We start from the raw sequence: 18,409 nt of genomic DNA, 5'->3' as shown, positions 1-18,409 counted from the left end.
GTGTTTCTCACTGTGTGCCATAGCTCAACCACATATGGTTCTCATGTGTTCATTGTTATCTGGGCCATATACCCAATATATACTCAATATTTCCTCCCAGAACTCCACCCCTGGCTTTAGCTCTAAGTGACCGTGGCACACACTTGAGGGGAAGCTCTTTCTTCCACCATATTCATGCTGACGTCTTGTATTGAACTGAGCTTCATGTGTGCATCTTATCATCCAGCTGTTGCTGATACACTGTGTTCTTTTTGGTTTCATTTGTATTCTCCTTTCGTTCTCATTGTTTGTTTGGTGTGTGTTCATGAATGGTCTATATGATAATTTCTAGTTGCCTGTGATGCGTGAGTGCAGCTAATTAATAAACCGATAAAACTGTCCTTTTTGACTCGCGTGTCCTTTTATGTTAATTGCCCCCTCCTCTACGAGCATTGTTGAAAGTGGGGTTCGTAACATAAATGGGGGCTCGTCCGGGATCGCCTTGTATTATTGTTTCCCGAGAGCTGTTAGTAACTAACGTGTTTGGTGCAGAGCGCATTGAGTTTGTCCTACACATTCTCCGTTGAGTCAGAGTAAGCCAACAGGGCTGTGCTTTGCACCAGTTCTGGCTACGGTTTACTGTTTGTTGTTTTCTTTATTATTTTAGGTTTTTTTTTTTTGGAGGTATCCCGGGGGGGGAGAGAAGTCTCTTAATTGGTACCCTCCGAAGACTAGCAATAGGATATAGTTAGGCTTCCGGTTAGGCAGGTAAGACCGGAGTGTGTGTGGATTTTTGCTTATTTGCTTCCTCACTTTTTTTGTAAAATGGCAACTTTTGACATACACAAATTCATAGATCAGCCTAGTGTTGAGGCGTTAGAGGTGTGTCGGAAAACTGATTTGTTTCTGATCGCTCAGCATTATGAGATTTCTATTTTGAAAACACAGTGTAAAGCGGAAATAAAATCTTGTATTATGTCTGCTTTGATTGAAGGGGTTTTACCTCCTACGGAGACTGTTTCTGTGGAAACAGCTGGTCCCGCGATAACTGCTGCAGGTCCACCATTCTCCATGCCTAAATTCGACCCAAGTTCTCTTTCTTCCGGGGCTTTGCCTGAAATTAATGCTCATCTACAATTAGAGACTCAGGATAGAGTTCAGGTGAGACAAGATGATTTAAAACATCAGATTTAAATGTAACGAATTGATGCTGATACAAAGGTGCGACTTCGGCAGGTGGAGTTGCAGGCTGCTCAAGCTCTCTCTAAGCAAACGATTCCTTAAACATCTATTAGTTTGAATGATCGCTCTGAGGCAGCTGCTGGTCCATCAAGTCCAACTGTTGTCTCAAATCACTCTGTTCCATCAGGTCACGTATCTGAGTCTGTAGTTGAGTCATCTCCACATTTTGACGTGGCTAAAATATTGCAATCGTCCCACCATTTCGTGAGAAATAAGTTGAAGCCTATTTCCAAGCTTTTGAACATATTGCAAGTGCTCTAAAGTGGCCAACTGAAGTTTGGGCCTTGATATTGCAGTGTAAATTAACCGGGAAAGCACAAGATGTGAGTGCGTCTCTTTCGTTGGAAGAGAGCGTTCAATATGATGCGATTCTGAGGGTGTATGAATTGGTCCCTGAACATTACCGACAACGTTTCTGTACCATGAAAAAATCTGCATTTCAAACTTTCGTTGAGTTTGTTCGTGAGAAAGCAATGTTGTTTGACTGCTGGTTTAAAGCGTGTAAGGTTACGGATTATACTTCTTTGCAAGAGCTGATACTGATTGAGGAATTTAAGAACTGTGTTCCAGAGCACACTGCTTTGTATTGAAATGAACAAAAAGTCAGTACGGTGCAGCAAGCTGCTGTATTAACAGACGAATATGCTCTGATGCATAATACAGTGTTTTATAAGCGTTCAAGTGATTTTGGAGGTTCAGCACCACATGAGATTGTCTCAGATGTTAAAAGCAAATGGGTTCCTAGTAGTGCAAACTCTAATAAAGATTGTCACAAAATGGGACATGTGATGGCTGAATGTCATAGCTTGAAACGAAAATGCGAGCGACAAGATTCTTTGCCTGTTCAACCTTGAGGTACTGTTTTAGTAAAAACCGTCTTTTCATCTGGCACTAGTTCTACTCTTGATCCCTGTTTCCAGACTTTTGTGTTTGACGGATTTGTATCTTAAATGGTGTCGAAAGTCGCAAACCAGTGCGAATTTTACATGACACTGAAGGATCTCAGTCCTTCATACTGTCAAATATTTTAGATTTTTCTGGGAGTTCTGCTTGTGAAACCAGTACGATTGTGCAGGGCATTGAGATGGGGTTCGTAGCCGTTCCTCTCCATCATATATGGAAAACTTCCGAATTGGCATCTGGATGTTTTGAAGTCGCAGTTCGCCCATCGCTACCTGTGAAAGGTATTGACTTTATAATGGGAAATGATATTGCTGGTGGTATGCATGCCTGTTGTAAGGGTAACTGATGCTCCGAGCAGAGAGATGCAGTCTGATGTGCTGGCTGAAATGTTACCTGATGTTTTTTCTATAAGCGCTATGATGACACGAGCACAAGCAAAACATGACATTCAGGAGAAGGTTAAGCTTCGAAGTCCCGATTGATGCACAGAAAAATGATGCGACCTTACAAAAATGTCATGCGAGTGCCGGGAATCTATTGTCTCAGGGCAATCAACATTTTTATTGGTGTGACAAAGTGCTAATGTGCAAATGGAGCAGTCTGCTTAATGCTGAGCAAGTAGATGATTGGAATGTAGTGCATCAAATTGTGCTTCCCTCACAATTTTGACAGCATGTGCTAAGTTTGGCTCATGATTATCCTTGGTCTGGACACCTAAAACCTATAATTGAGTGCTCCAACATTTTTTCTGGCCAGGTTTATAATATAAAATAATATAATCTGATGTCTCTAAATACTGTCAAACATGCCACGTCTGCCAGATCGGGGGAAAGCCTAACCAGGTGGTGCCACCTGCTCCTCTCTGTCCTATCCCTGCTGTAGGAGAGCCATTTGTGCGTGTTTTGGTAGATTGTGTGGGCCCACTTCCTCGCGCTAAGTCTGGGTGTCAATATTTATTGACTATCATGTGTGTGGCTACCCGGTTCCCAGAAGCGATTCCTTTAAGGAGTATAACTGCTAAATCTCTGACAAAAGCCCTTATGAAATTTTTCATGGCTTTTGGCCTCCTAAAGATTGTCCAAACAGATCAGGGGTCCTATTTTTTACCCTGTGTTTTCAGTAATGTTTTAAAAGCTCTAGGAGTGTGTCACGTTGTTTCGAGTGCCTACCATCCAGAATCTCAGGGGGCTCTTGGACGGTTGGCATCAGACATTGAAATCAAGTCTGCGGAAGTATTGCCTAGAGACTGGAAACAATTGGGAAGAGGGAGTTCCCTTTGTTTTATTTGTGGTGCGTGAGGCACGACAAGATTCGTTGGGATTCAGCCCTTCTGAATTAGTGTTTGGACATAATGTTCGTGGTCCTTTGAAAATGTTGAAGGAAGAGTTTCTCTGTACAGGTCCTTCTGAAAAGACTAATGTTCTTGATATTGTCTCTCGTATTTGTGAACGTTTACGCACAACCTGTACTGCAACTACAGAAGCTCTTGCTTGCTCATAAAAGAAAATAAAATGTTGTTTTGACCAGAAGGCAGTTGCACATAACTTTCTACCAGGAGAGAGAGTTTTAGTATTAATTCCTACTCCTGGGTCGGCTTTTGCAGCGCGGTTCTCTGGTCCTTATGTGATTAAAAGCAAGGTCAGTGAGATGGATTATGTGATCCATACACCTGAACGGTGGCGAAAAACCCACCTATGTCATGTAAATATGTTAAAGCCATATTTGTGCCGTTCTGATGTCAAGGGCGAGACCACTGATGTTTCCTCACTTGAGACAGTGACTGAGTCAAGGGAACGTGTTTCATTGCTTACTCTAACTCTGCCTACGGATGATGTGGATGATGGATTGGAGGTATCCATGGAGGTTGTAAGGGGTGGAAATTTGAAAAACTCTGAAGTTTTGTCAACTCTTCCCACTCAACTGTCTTATTTGTCCAGTGAACAACAGCAGGACATTAGGAAATTGTTGGATAGTTTCCCGAACCTGTTTAATGATGTCCCTCCAGGTACTAATGTCATTGCGCATGATATAAATGTCGGTAGTGCATCACCCATTAAACAACATGCATATAGTTGTCCGGTAAGAAAACAGGAAGAAATGAAACGCGAGGTGACATATCTTCTGCACAATGGCTTTGCTGTTCCAAGTACCAGCCCTTGGAGCTCGCCATGTATTTTGGTGCCAAAATCTGATGGATCGTTTCGTTTTTGCACAGATTTTAGAAACGTTAATTCCGTCACTGTGCCTGATGCTTTTCTATTGCCCGTATCAATGACTGTATCGAAGAATCTGGTTGTGGCGAAATATATTACAAAATTAGATATACTAAAAGGTTATAGGCAGGTGCCTTTAACTGAGCGTGCCTCTGAGATCTCCACGTTTGTCACCCCAGATTCTTTTCTCCAGTATACGCGGATGGCGTTTGGCCTGCGAAATGCACCGGTTTGATGTCCATGGTTTTGGGTGACGTCTCGAACTGTAACGTCTATCTGGATGATGTAGTTAACTATTCGTCTAACACTTTTGCATGAAGTGTTCCATCATTTGTCTGCTGCGTCTTACATTGAATTTAAAAAAGTGCGAATTTGCTAAAGCTTTGGTCACATACTTGGGGAAACAGGTGGGCGGGTTCGACCATTAGATGTGAAAGTGGCTGCTGTTCTTGAGTATCTGGTGCCCACTATGAGGCGAGAGCTGCGTAGATTCCTCGAATGGTCGGATACTACAGGTGTTTCTGGCAGAACTTTTTGAGTGTTGTTGCTCCTTTAACTCAATTGTGTAGTCCTAAGGTTGATTTCAGTTGAACTAATGACTGTCAACAGGCATTTGTTTGCAAAATCTCTTCTTTGCTGTGCTCCAGTCCTCTCTGCTCCGGATGTATATTGGGCGTTCCAGCTGGAGGTGGATGCCAGTGATGTCGGAGCAGGAGCTGTTCATCCCGTATCCTATTTCTCTTCAAAATTTAATTATTGAACTACTCAACAATTGAGAAGGAGACCTTAGCACTCTTATTGGCATTACAACATTTTAATGTTTATGTGGGAGCCAGTATGCATCCTGCCATAGTTTATATGGACCACAATCCGTTAGTCTTTCTCAGCAAAATGTACAATCATAACCAACGTTTGATGATATGGGCTCTAATGGTGCAGCCATATAATCTAGAGATACGTCATAAGAAGGGATCTGAGAATGTGGTGGCGGATGCTTTGTCACGGTGTTAAACTCACCTTTTGTATACAGAACCAGTTTTATTTTGTTTTTTTTTCTTGTTTCTCCAAAAGAGAGAAAAAAAAACTGTTTCTGTCTTTTTAGGGGGGGAAGTGTTACGGTCTAAACCTTTATTCTTACTTTAGTGTGGGGTGTTTCAATTTATATGAGCTTGGTCTCTTCCATTTTTCTGAGGTTAGGCTCCACCCCTGCACACCTGCGGCCATTCATATTCGACGCACAGGGTGGAGATAAAAGGGGAGAGTACGTGCGAAGAGGGGGGCTGAGTTTGCACTATTTCCACTCAGAACTCCAGTCGCCAGGCCACGGCTACTACCCTTGGCTTTAGCTCATAGTGAGCATGGCACACACTTGAGGGGAAGCTATTTCATCCGCCATATTGATGCTGACGTCTTGTATTGAACTAAGCTTCGTGTGTGCGTCTTGTCGTCCAGCTGTTGCTGATACACTGTGTTCTTTTTGGTTCCCATTGTATTCTCCTTTCGTTCTCTGTGTTTGTTTGGTGTGTGATCATGAATGGTCTATGTGATTATTTCTAGTTGTCTGTGATGCGTGAGTGCAGCTAATTAATAAACCGACAAAACTGTCCTTTTTGACTCGCGTGTCCTTTTATGTTACTTGCTCCCTCCTCTACGAGCATTGTTGAAAGTGAGGGTCGTAACGCCAGAACCTGATTCAATTCATCTCAATTCAATTCAATTCAATTCAAGTTTATTTGTATGGCGTTTTTACAATTGCATTGTCTCAAAGCAGCTTTACAGAACATAAACAGAGAACAAAAGGTTAATATTAAAAATAATATAAAGATTAATAGAATACAAAATTCAAGATTAATATTAGATATATTTAGTTCACAATATGTATGTATTTATCCCCAAGCAGCAGTGGCAGGGAAAAACCTAAGGAAAAAAGGCCTTGCTCAGGGGCCCAACAGTGGCAGCTTGGTGGACTTCAAAATACAAGACTGTAGCTGAGGACTGGCTCTGTTCCCACACTAACAACAAATCAATCATGTAGTGATTTTATCATTATACTTTATCATATTAACATTTGCACATTACTGTGTCCCCTGGAATGACTAAAATCTGGAAATTAGACATACAGTATTTTGGATCTTTGAGGTTCTCAGTGAGTCCTCAGGGCCACTGTGCAGTCTTGTGGGACCGGACATTACATCTGGGGTTTCAGAGGCATTCTCTTCTGCAGGACTGCTGTGGTTCTCATCATATAATCAGATGTCCTGAAATTATAGAAAGGTGAAAAAAAAAGTATATATAACTGCATTATATCTAAAAATGGAATTATACAAACCTCCATGTTCTCTTGCTGAATTGGGCCGACTTGTGCCACGGAGAGGGGGGGGGGGGGAGAGAAATCTCGGTTTTATTGTTTATAATTATATAATGGTTTAAAGAGGATTATATTGTACCTGCACTGGCTTGAACTACTCTGAATTCGAAGACACAGAAAATGACTAACAACACCAGCAGGATTCCACCAAAAGTCCATCTAATGTAGGAGTAGATGCCTGTAAAACATAATAATAAATAAAAAATAGATTCTAAATATTGTGTTTGTGTGTGTGGGAGAGTGTGTGTCTGTGTGAATGTGTGTGTTTGTGAGTGTGTGTTTGTATGTATGTGTTTGTGTGAATTTGTGTGTAAGTGCGTGTGTGTGTGTGTTTGGTTAAGTGTGTGTATGTGTTTGTGTGAATGTGTGTGTTTGTGAGTGTGTGTTTGTATGTATGTGTTTGTGTGAATTTGTGTGTATATGTGTGTGTGTGTGTGTGTGTGTGTGTGTGTGTGTGTGTGTGTGTGTTGGGTGGTTGAGTGTGTGCGTGTTTGGGTCTGTGTGTGTATGTGTTTGTGTGAATGTGTGTTTGTGTGTGTGTGTGTGTGTGTGTGTGTGTGTGTTTGTGTCTATGTGTAGAATTAACACTCCCAACCACACAAACACACTTTCAGACTAAAAATGAAAAACTACTAATCACTATATACTGTAGATCATGTCCTAAAGATATCATTAAATATTCTGATAAATTTGAGCATTTCTTCTTTAGGACTGAGGACATGTCGTATGTTGTATGGAGAAGTTTGGATAAACATCAAAATACAAGCAACGTGTCATAACAAGCAGTCAAGCTGTGCCTTCATTTCTGCTTTCAGTTTTTCTGGGCTTAGAATGAACATCTTTAGTTTTGTTCCATACCTGAAAGTGTCTGAGACTCTCTGGGCCGAGTAGAACTTCCTGTCGTCTCTGTCACACTTTCTGATCTATATGTTGCTGCTGTAATGTGTCTTTCTGTTCATTACACACAAACAAGTCCACATCAGTCTCCAGTAACACACATCACACTTCAGAATATTTATACTGTTGTGAGATGCACTGAGATTAAGATGCTTTATTCTTTTATTTCTTACACGATAGGGTGTGTTTATAAACTTGTAAAACTTTATAAAATTCACACCTACATTTTTACACATTTCTCATCACTGCATCTCAAACCACAGGTATATTATTAATAAATAATAAATATATAATAGGCCAAGAGTCTTTAAAAATGCAGAGCTTATGTAGATCAGTAAATCGTGTACTGTAGGAGCCGCTTCATGCTAATCCAATCCAAATGCCTATGATGTGTTAGGTTTTAGGGTTCAGACTAAAATAAAAGTACATTTGTGATTTCACATTTGGTGATTAAATGTGTTATAATGTTGAAAATCTATTGCAACTTATGAATCCCTTCTACTTCTGATAATAGTCTTCAGGGGTTAATAATAAGATGTGAGATCTCACTTCTCACCATTTTCAGTGGTTACATCTTGCACAACATCAAGGTTAACCTCTAGCCGATAATTCTCCTTCGCCCGTTTCACCCCACACCAGTAAAGCCCAGCGTCCTCCCCACTCAGGTTCCTGATAGTTACGGTGAACTCTCTGTTCTCTTTATTGTCCTCCACAGAATATCTGCCGTCCCGGACCCACATTACTCCGCTGCTCAGTGTCACAAGCTGTGTTTCAGGTTTGCCTTTATTGAAGTACTTTTGAAAGTTCTCATTTCCTTTGAGGTATGAACAGAGAACGGTAACATTTCCTCCCAGTGGTCCTTTCACTCTGACTCCTCCAGACACCTCAGCGGATTCAGCTGACAGAAAGCCTCCATGTGACATAATGCCTAGTTAATATGTAGGTTTTATAAAGAAATGAAATTAGTGTACAAAAAAAATATGTTCAAGATGCAGTTAAGAGTTTTATATTTCTCATTTCTGCCACTTTACCAGCTGTACACGGGCAGATCATTATAAACCGTGTGAAGCAGATCGTCAGGTTAAATTGTTTTAACAATGGTACAATTTAATTTTACCAGGTGAAATATATGACGTGTGATTCATGTTACCAACCGATATTACAAATATGTAAAAAACATATATATATATATATATATATATATATATATATATATATATATATATATATATATATATATATACACAACAAACTTAAGACAATCCTGCTTTACACTTTATGAGTAAGTTTCAGATAAATAATTTAAATCGTGGATAAAATGTACCAAATCTGCAGCACTTCAAAAATAGTATAGCATTTTTGCCTATTCCAGCTCTCTACACTGTATATATATATAATCACTTTTTTATATCGTTATTAAAAGATCATTTTTGTATTACATATAAAAAATATTGTACTTACATTCAAAAAGAATCAGACTCACAGTTATAATGTTCATGATGAGGAGAAGATGAAAAACAAAATGAATAATATATTAAAATGATATTTAAGACATATAGAGAATAAAGACTGGGTTTATGTGTGGCTCATTAAAACGCAGCGGTTTCAGAATAAAACATAACCAGTCTGCTGGCTAGATCTGAGGGGAAGTCTGTGTGTGTGTCTGTGTTTGTGTGTGTGTGTGTGTGTGTGTGTGTGTGTGTGTGTGTGTGTGTGTGTATGTGTGTTATTTGGGGCAGTCCCACTCATGTTGTTCATGTCCCAATAAGAATAAGAATATTTGAGCAACAAAAACAACAAGAAAATTTAGATTAGAATAAGTTGCTATGTGTGTGTGTGTGTGTGTGTGTGTGTGTGTGTGTGTGTGTGTGTGTGTGTGTGTGTGTGTGTGTGTGTGTGTGATAGTGAGTGTGATTGTGTGTGTGTGAGAGAGAGAGAGAGAGAGAGAGAGAGAGAGAGAGAGAGAGAGAGAGAGAGAGAGAGAGAGAGAGAGACCCTGTTCTGTGTTTCTTGTGGTTTACTCCTAAATTCTAAGTTAAATAGAATCAACACACACACACACACACACACACACACACACACACACACACACACACACACACACACACACACACTCATATTTCATGGTGCATTATGTGGCATCATTTAGTAGTTGAATGAATAAAAGACAGTTTTTAATGAAGGAAAACATTTATAATTAAAATCATTTATAATAATGAGAACATTTTTAATTTAATGAGCTTCATTAACATGACCGCAGTGTTTACAGTGTCACTAAAGCAGGTAATGAGACTTTATTCACTGTCTCTTGATTAAGGACCTGCAAAACACTGTGTTAAGTTTTAAATAATGTTTGTTAATGTTATAGGGGACAAATACAATAAAATATTTTTATATTTCATGCAGTTTGATGATTTGTTCCTTGACATTATGGGCGTGACCTGAAGAATATAGCTGAAATATTGTACAGTGTAACAGAGTACATGCTTCTTTTTATAAGTCGTGGACACTTAATGTGTAAGTGTAGGGTTGTGTTTTTTCAGGAGACAGATAGAGTTGAAGTGCAGGTTTAATTGGTGTCACACAGAAATCAACAAGAGCATGACATGAAAGTAATAAACATCTCAAAACAACACAAGAGAACATTCCAAGATCTTGAACATAACATAAGCCTGGGATCTTGTGATGTTCAGGGGCTGATGGGTGACAAAGTCCTGATCTGTACTTCACTAAACTTTTCAATTTTTTTCCGCCTGTCCATCGTTACTTATCACTCTGAAGTAGAAAAACACTTTTGCCTACAGAGAATCTCTGTGCTCACAAATTTGCCACCTACTTTAAGGACACGGATTCTGTCGTGTTCTGTAAGTTTATGTTTTGGTCTGCAGTTGGAGAGGTTTTTAGAAACAGCATTAAAATAAGCAATTGTGATTAGAAATCAGGTAAGTGTGTACATTATCTATTAGAATCTATTTTATCTCATTTAAGAAAATCAATCTGCGAAAGTTATAATCCAGTATCAGGGGTGTTGCTAGAGAACGAACCCATTTCTGATTATTGATTGTTTTATTCAATTCATTTCAAGTTTATTTGTATGGCGTTTTTACAATTGACATTGTCTCAAAGCAGCTTTACAAAACATAAACATAGAACAAAAGTTTATTACAATAATATAAAGATTAATAAAGTACAAAATTCAAGATTAATATTAGATAGATTTAGTTCACAATATATATGTATATATATATATATATATATATATATATATATATATATATATATATATATATATATATATTTATCCCAAATGAGCAGCAGTGGCAAGGAAAAAGGGCCTTACTCAGGGGCCCAACAGTGGCAGTTTGGTGGACCTGGGGCCCTACTTCAAAATACAAGACTGTATCTGAGGACTGAGGAGACACAGCTAGCAGTCTGGTGCTTCATGTGTTAATGAGTTGTGGTGTGAATTGTTATTTAGTTGAATAAGTACATCCTGTTTTAAGGCCTAATTAACTTGGCTCTGTTCCCACACTAACAACAAATCAATCATGTAGTGATTTTATCATTATACTTTATCATATTAACATTTGCACATTATTGTGTCCCCTGGAATGACTAAAACCTGGAAATTACACATACAGTATTTTGGTTCTTTGAGGTGACGTCTGGGGTTTCAGAGGCATTCTCTTCTGCAGGACCGCTGTGGTTTATCTCATCATATGATCAGATGTCCTGAAATTAAGAAAGGTGAAAAAAAATATAAAATATAACTGCATTATATATAAATATTGAGCTATACAAACCTCCATGTATTCTGCTGTATTGGGCTGACTTGTGCCTGAGAAAGAGAGGGGGGGAGGGAGAGAGAGAGAGAGAGAGAGAGAGAGAGAGAGAGAGAGAGAGAGAGAGAGAGAGAGAGAGAGAGAGAGAGAGAGATCTCAGTTTAATTGTTTATAACTATATAATGGTATAAAGATTATTATATTGTACCTGCACTGCTTTGAACTACACTGAATTCGAAGACACAGAAAATGACTAACAACACCAGCAGGATTCCACCAAAAGTCCATCTAATGTAGGAATAGATGCCTGTAAAACAATCAAAAACATAATAATAAATAAAAAATTATTCTAAACTGTAATAATCATTGAGGTTAGAGAATAAAGACTGGTTTATATAACTATGTAAACCACAGTGATCTTTAGTGGGCTACAGTTGAGAGGAAGTGAGGTGTGTGTGTTTGTGTGTGTGTGTGTATGTGTGTGTGTATGTGTGTGTCTGTTTGCGTGTGTTTGTGTGTGTATGTGTGTGTATGTGTGTGTCTGTGTGTGTGTGTGTGTGTGTGTGTGTGTGTGTGTGTGTGTGTTTGTTTGTGTGTATGTGGGTATGTGTGTGTTTGTGTGTGTTTGTGTGGATGGGTGTGTGTGTGTGTGTGTGTGTGTGTGTGTGTGTGTGTGTGTGTGTGTGTGTGTGTGTGTGTTTGTTTGTGTGTATGTGGGTATGTGTGTGTTTGTGTGTGTTTGTGTGGATGGGTGTGTGTGTGTTTGGGTGTGTGTGTGTGTGTGTGTGTGTGTGTGTGTGTGTGTGTGTGTGTTTGTTTGTGTGTATGTGGGTATGTGTGTGTTTGTGTGTGTTTGTGTGGATGGGTGTGTGTGTGTTTGGGTGTGTGTGTGTGTGTGTGTGTGTGTGTGTGTGTGTGTGTGTGTGTGTGTGTGTGTGTCTATGTGTAGAATTAACACTCCCAACCACACAAACACACTTTCAGACTAAAAATGAAAAACTACTAATCACTATATACTGTAGATCATGTCCTAAAGATATCATTAAATATTCTGATAAATTTGAGCATTTCTTCTTTTTGACTGAGGACATGTCGTATGTCGTATGGAGAAGTTTGGATAAACATCAAAATACAAGCAACGTGTCATAACAAGCAGTCAAGCTGTGCCTTCATTTCTGCTTTCAGTTTTTCTGGGCTTAGAACGAACATCTTTAGTTTTGTTCCATACCTGAAAGTGTCTGAGACTCTCTGGGCCGAGTAGAACTTCCTGTCGTCTCTGTCACACTTTCTGATCTATATGTTGCTGCTGTAATGTGTCTTTCTGTTCATTACTCACAAACAAGTCCACATCAGTCTCCAGTAACACACATCACACTTCAGAATATTTATACTGTTGTGAGATGCACTGAGATTAAGATGCTTTATTCTTTTATTTCTTACACGAACTTGTAAAACTTTATAAACTGTATAAAATTCACACCTACACTTTTACACATTTCTCATCACTGCATCTCAAACCACAGGCAGCACCTTGTAGGTGTCATTTACCCCTCAGTGTGTGCCAGGGGGTACGACTTCACTTTGTGCTTTATTCTGACCGGGGTACAGGAAGGTAGCTTGTAATAACAGTTCTTTCCCCGAGAGACACTGAAATTCTAACTCATATTATTTAATTTATACAACGATTTTGTCCATTTATAGTTACATATAATGATGCTCGTTGTATAATTGAAATGATTCATTAATGTAAGAAAGCTTAATATTTGATATTATATATTATATATTATACCTTGTGATATCTAATGGATCTTTTGTGTCTTAGTTGTCTGCTATTGATTTAGGGTTGTCATCATCTGGCAGTCTTTTTTATATGCACATAACTGTTGTCAACACTGCCTCCTCTCTTATCTTGACATACCGGAAATGGAGGTTAATTAACCCTTCTGACTTTACTGTTTTTATTGACTCTTCATTAAGTAGTTTCTCTGTCTGATCCTCTAGAGACAAGGTTAAAGTCTGCTCTCTTATCTGGCCTGGACTTATTTGCTCCTCTAAAGTCATGCTCTGTTTCATTTTGTACATCCTTCTCCTTGGTAATAATGTAGATTTGCGTATGATGAAGACATCTTGCCGTAAAATGGCGTAGGTGGCGACTCTCAGGTCTGACTGTACATCATCAATTATGGAAAGACTGCATACATGAATATAAGGCTGGTATTGTTTCTGCCAGATCTGATTAATGACAGTCAAGGAAATTCAAGACAACTTTTCAATTCTCTTAACAAATTGCTAAATCATAAAACTGTCTCATGTTACTGCTTCTGATCATCTCTGTAATACGTTCCTGCATTTCTTTGGGACGAAGGGTGAAAATGTTCGTAGAGGTTTTTGTGCTTCTTCCTCATTGTCTTCTTCTGCTGTTTTTACTTCTTGTTATTCTGGTTCTATGTTTTCAAAATTTTCTACACTTGACACGTATTGCCTTTTTGCAGAGGTGTCTAAAATGAAAGCAGACCCTTCTTTACTAGATCCCATACCCACTGGTTTGTTTCAGTCATGTTTTACTTCTCTGGGTCCCATTGTTTTGAGCATTATAAATGACTCTCTGGGGGGGAGGCATGGTGGCTAAGTGGTTAGCACGTTTGCCTCACACCTCCAGGCGATTCCCGCCTCCGCCTTGTGTGTGCAGAGTTTGCATGTTCACCCCGTGCCTCGGGAGTTTCCTCCCCCGGTCCAAAGACATGCATGGTAGGTTGATTGGCAGCTCTGGAAAATTGTCCATAGTGTGTGAGTGAATGAGAGTGTGTGTGCCCAGCGATGGGTCGGCACTCCGTCCAGGGTGATCCTTCTTGATCTCAGTGCCGCTTTTGACACTGTTGATCATTCAGTTTTAATTACTCGTCTTGAAACTATTTTTGGTGTCTCTGATACTGTTTTGAATTGGTTTAAGTCCTCCTACCTCACTGATCAGAAGCAGTTTGTTGCCATGGGTGGATTTAGATCTGAGGTTAACGTTGTTCAATCTGGAGTTCCTCAGGGATCAATCCTGGGCCCTCTGCTTTTTAATGTTTACATTTTCCCTCTTGGCCAGCTTTTGAGATCACTTGATTTAAAATTTCATTTTTATGTAGATGATACTCAGATCTATATTCATTTTAAACCTAATGAAACTGTGCCTGTTGATTTTCTTCCTTAATGTATTTCTAAGATGAAAGAATGAATGACAGAAAATTTTCTTTGCCTTAACAGTGAAAAGACTGAGATTATGCTTGTTGGCTCACCACACTACGCAAAGCTGGGTCAGTCACGCTAACTCTTGACGGTTCAAATGTGGAGTTTCAGCAGTAATTTTTGATGCCAATTTAATGTTTGAGCCAAATATCCAAAATAGGGCTAAAACTTATTTCTTCCATCTCATAGATATTGCCAGATTGCGTCCAATGCTGTTGTTTTCTGTTGCTGAGAGACTGATCAACCTTTTTGTGTTTTCTCGTAATTGCTGTAATGCCTTTTTGGCTTTGGTGATACAATTCTAACTAGAGCAAAGTTAAGGGATCAAATTACTCCCCTTTTGTAATCCTTGCACTGGCTCCCCATTAGGTTTATGGTTGATTTTAAGATTTTGATGCTTACCTACAAGGCTTTATATGGGTTGGCTCCTCAATATCTGACTGAGCTTTTAATTCTTTATATTCCATCTCGTGACCTTCATTCTTCTCAACTTGTTTACGATCAATAGGTGATAGGGCTTTCTCTTCACTAGCTCCAAAACTTTGGAATTCTTTACCAACTGAGATAAAGCAAGCAAAATCTTTTGGTATTTTTAAATCTCAGCTTAAAACTCATTTCTTTAGGGTAGCATTTAATTGACTGATTGTAATTTTACATTCTGCTTATTTTATAGTGAAAGTGACGTGACATACGGCTAAGTACGGTGACCCATACTCAGAATTTGTTCTCTGCATTTAACCCATCCTAAGTGCACACACACACTGTGAACACACACCCGGAGCAGTGGGCAGCTATTTATGCTGCGGCGCCCGGGGAGCAGTTGGGGCGTTCGGCGCCTTGCTCAAGGGCACCTCAGTCGTGGCCGGCCCGAGACTCGAACCCACAACTTTTGGGTTACGAATCAGACTCTCTAACCATTAGACCATGACTGCCCCATATAGTATATAGTATATTTTTGTTGCTTTAATTTTAATCTTTATATTATGTGGTGTATTTTTGTTGTTTTATTTGCTTTTGTAAAGCGCTTTGAGATGTACTTTCAAAGGCGCTATAGAAAATAAAGGTTATTATTATTATTATTATTATTATTATTATTATTATTATTATTATTATTATTATTATTATTATTATTATTATTATTATTATATAAAACCTGACATTATATAAAATCAAACCTGCTTTTTTTGATGGTTTTGTCTAATGATAAAAACATTTATACATATTTATTCATATTATTATGTGTATAAAGAAAATCTATAGAAGAATCACTTAGTGAAAGTGGAGCAATAACGTAGGTAAACGATTCTTTGAGCTGAAACAATTAGACCAATTAGATTAGTTTACAAAATGTATAGAATTAATATGAAAATGTATGAATGGAACTCATACCCTTCATCACAGTCAGATGAACTACAGTAATCAGGTCCTGTCCTGTTATTTCCACTCCACAGCCGTATCGTCCTGAATCCTCAGAACTCAGGTTATTGATGTTCACCACAAAAATATTTTTCTCTTTGTTGTCATGCAGAGACAGTCTTCCTTCCAGCGTCCACTCATTCTGTCCATCACTTTTTATAAGAGTCTTACAGTCTTCCTGAATTCCTTTACAGAAATATTTGTGAGAGGTTTTATATTGTGCAGCGTAAGAACAGTTGATGACCGCAGACTCGCCTTCACTTCCTTTGTCATAGACAACATCATTCAGCATGACACCCAGGACTGACGCTACAAATAAGAAAACAGTCCAATGTTCATTATTTTACATAATGTTAATGATGCATTTACATAGTTAATTAACAAATAAATCAATGAATAAAAATCACCTTAAGTAAACTGTACCAGTCTTTCTTTACATTATCAGATAACTTTCACCTGAATGTCTAGTGAAGATGTTTTTTCTTTTTCCCCCGTCTTTATTTTTTAAATAGCGAGGTTTTACAATACAGGAAATCAACAGTTAGGTTTGTTGATCAATCTTTGAAAAGAAATCTTCTATAAACTTATCATCTTACCAGCCAGCAGGAGGAAACAGGTGCTGAAACTTTTCTTCATCTCACAGAGAACTGATAGAATCTCAAGATTCTTCAAATGTGTTTAAGAATGAAAGATAATGTCCTCTCACTGCTGTGTGTGTGTGTGTGTGTGTGCTGTGTGTGTGTGTGTGTGTGTATGTGTGTGTGTGTGTGTGTGTGCAAGTGTATGTGTGTGCTGTGTGTGTTTCTGAGTGAGTGTGTGTGTGTCTTTGAGAGTGAGTGTGCTGTTTGTGTGTGTGTGTGTGTGCTCTGTGTGTGTGTGTGTGTGTGTGTGTGTGTGTGTGTGTGTGTGTGTGTGTGTGTGTGTGTGTGTGTGTGTGCAAGTGTATGTGTGTGTTGTGTGTGTGTGTGTTTCTGAGTGAGTGTGTGTGTGTCTTTGAGAGTGAGTGTGCTGTTTGTGTGTGTGTGCGTGTTTGTGTGTGTGTGTGTTTCTGAGTGAGTGAGAGGGGAGGATGTGGTTTTGAGGCCATTGCTCTCACTCTCACACCCTAACATACTAAATGGTTTATTAATCGCCTACTATAATCAGACACAATTATGGAAAAAGGTTTGTCTCTGTCTGTCTGTTTGTTCTCTGACTGTCTGTCTGTCTGTCTCTTCTGATTAAGAGCATATTTTAGCAGAAGCTTTAGTTCCTCTTCGGAACTCGAGCTGCGTCGAAACGCTATGGGAACGCCCCTGCGTGACCGCGTTCTGAACCAGGTGTGTAATGGGTGATAGGGCTTTCTCTTCACTAGCTCCAAAACTTTGGAATTCTTTACCAACTGAGATAAAGCAAGCAAAATCTCTTGGCATTTTTAAATCTCAGCTTAAAGCTCATTTCTTTGGGGTAGCTTTTAATTGACTGATTGTAATTTTACATTCTGCTTATTTTATAGTATATTTTTGTTGTTTTATTTTAATCTTTATATTATGTGGTGTATTTTTGTTGTTTTATTTGCTTTTGTAAAGCACTTTGAGATGTACTTTTAAAGGTGCTATAGAAAATAAAGGTTATTATTATTATTATTATTATTATTATTATTATTATTATTATTATTATTATTATTATTATTATTATTATTATTATATAAAACCTGACATTATATAAAATCAAACCTGCTTTTGTTGATGGTTTTGTCTAATGATAAAAACATTTATACATATTTATTAAGAAGTTATAAACTTTTCTTCATCTCACAGAGAACTGAGTGATAGAATCTCAAGATTCTTCAAATTTGTTTAAGAATGAGTGATAATATCCTCTCACTTCTGTGTGTGTGTGTGTGTGTGTGTGTGTGTGTGTGTGTGTGTGTGTGTCTTTGAGAGTGAGTATGCTGTTTGTGTGCTCTGTGTGTGTGCTCTCTGTGTGTGTGTGTGTGTGTGTGTGTGTGTGTGTGTGTGTGTGTGTGTGTGTGTGTTTGTTTTGTGTGTGTGTGTGTGTGTGTGTGTGTGTGTTTGTTTTGTGTGTGTGTGTGTGTGTGTGTGTGTGTGTGTGTGTGTGTGTGTGTGTGTGTGTGTGTGTGTGTGTGTGTGTGTGTGAGAGAGAGAGAGAGAGAGAGAGAGAGAGAGAGCGCACACACACACATACACACACACACACACATGTCATGGTGCATTATGTGGCATATATTTATATCTATTTAGTGATATGAGTTGAACCCAGTAGTTGTAGATTAATGGACCTCATAAACTGCAAACACTGTGTTAAGTTTTAAATAATGTTTGTTAATGTTATAGGGGACAAATACAATAAAATATTTTTATATTTCATGCAGTTTG

At 38.6% G+C, this 18,409-nt stretch overlaps 2 protein-coding genes across 2 annotated transcripts; both read right to left on the bottom strand.

The window, feature by feature from the left end:
* Positions 1 to 6,750: 6,750 nt before the first annotated feature.
* LOC125139446 (CMRF35-like molecule 5) lies at positions 6,751 to 9,250 on the bottom strand. Its single transcript, XM_047803623.1, has 4 exons — positions 9,064 to 9,250; positions 8,159 to 8,530; positions 7,564 to 7,656; positions 6,751 to 6,883 (listed from the first exon to the last, which is right to left on the bottom strand). The coding sequence occupies exons 1-4, from the start codon at positions 9,098 to 9,100 to the stop codon at positions 6,774 to 6,776; spliced, it is 612 nt and encodes a 203-aa protein (XP_047659579.1). The 5' UTR covers positions 9,101 to 9,250; the 3' UTR covers positions 6,751 to 6,773.
* A 2,331-nt stretch (positions 9,251 to 11,581) lies between these two features.
* LOC113643834 (polymeric immunoglobulin receptor-like) lies at positions 11,582 to 16,797 on the bottom strand. Its single transcript, XM_027148270.2, has 4 exons — positions 16,628 to 16,797; positions 16,005 to 16,340; positions 12,613 to 12,705; positions 11,582 to 11,691 (listed from the first exon to the last, which is right to left on the bottom strand). The coding sequence occupies exons 1-4, from the start codon at positions 16,665 to 16,667 to the stop codon at positions 11,582 to 11,584; spliced, it is 579 nt and encodes a 192-aa protein (XP_027004071.2). The 5' UTR covers positions 16,668 to 16,797.
* Positions 16,798 to 18,409: the final 1,612 nt, after the last annotated feature.

The sequence above is a fragment of the Tachysurus fulvidraco genome, chromosome 18, assembly GCF_022655615.1.
Source record: "Tachysurus fulvidraco isolate hzauxx_2018 chromosome 18, HZAU_PFXX_2.0, whole genome shotgun sequence".
NCBI lineage: Eukaryota > Metazoa > Chordata > Actinopteri > Siluriformes > Bagridae > Tachysurus > Tachysurus fulvidraco.
Note: the sequence above shows the minus strand (reverse complement) of the source record. Positions and strands in the feature narration are given on the sequence as shown.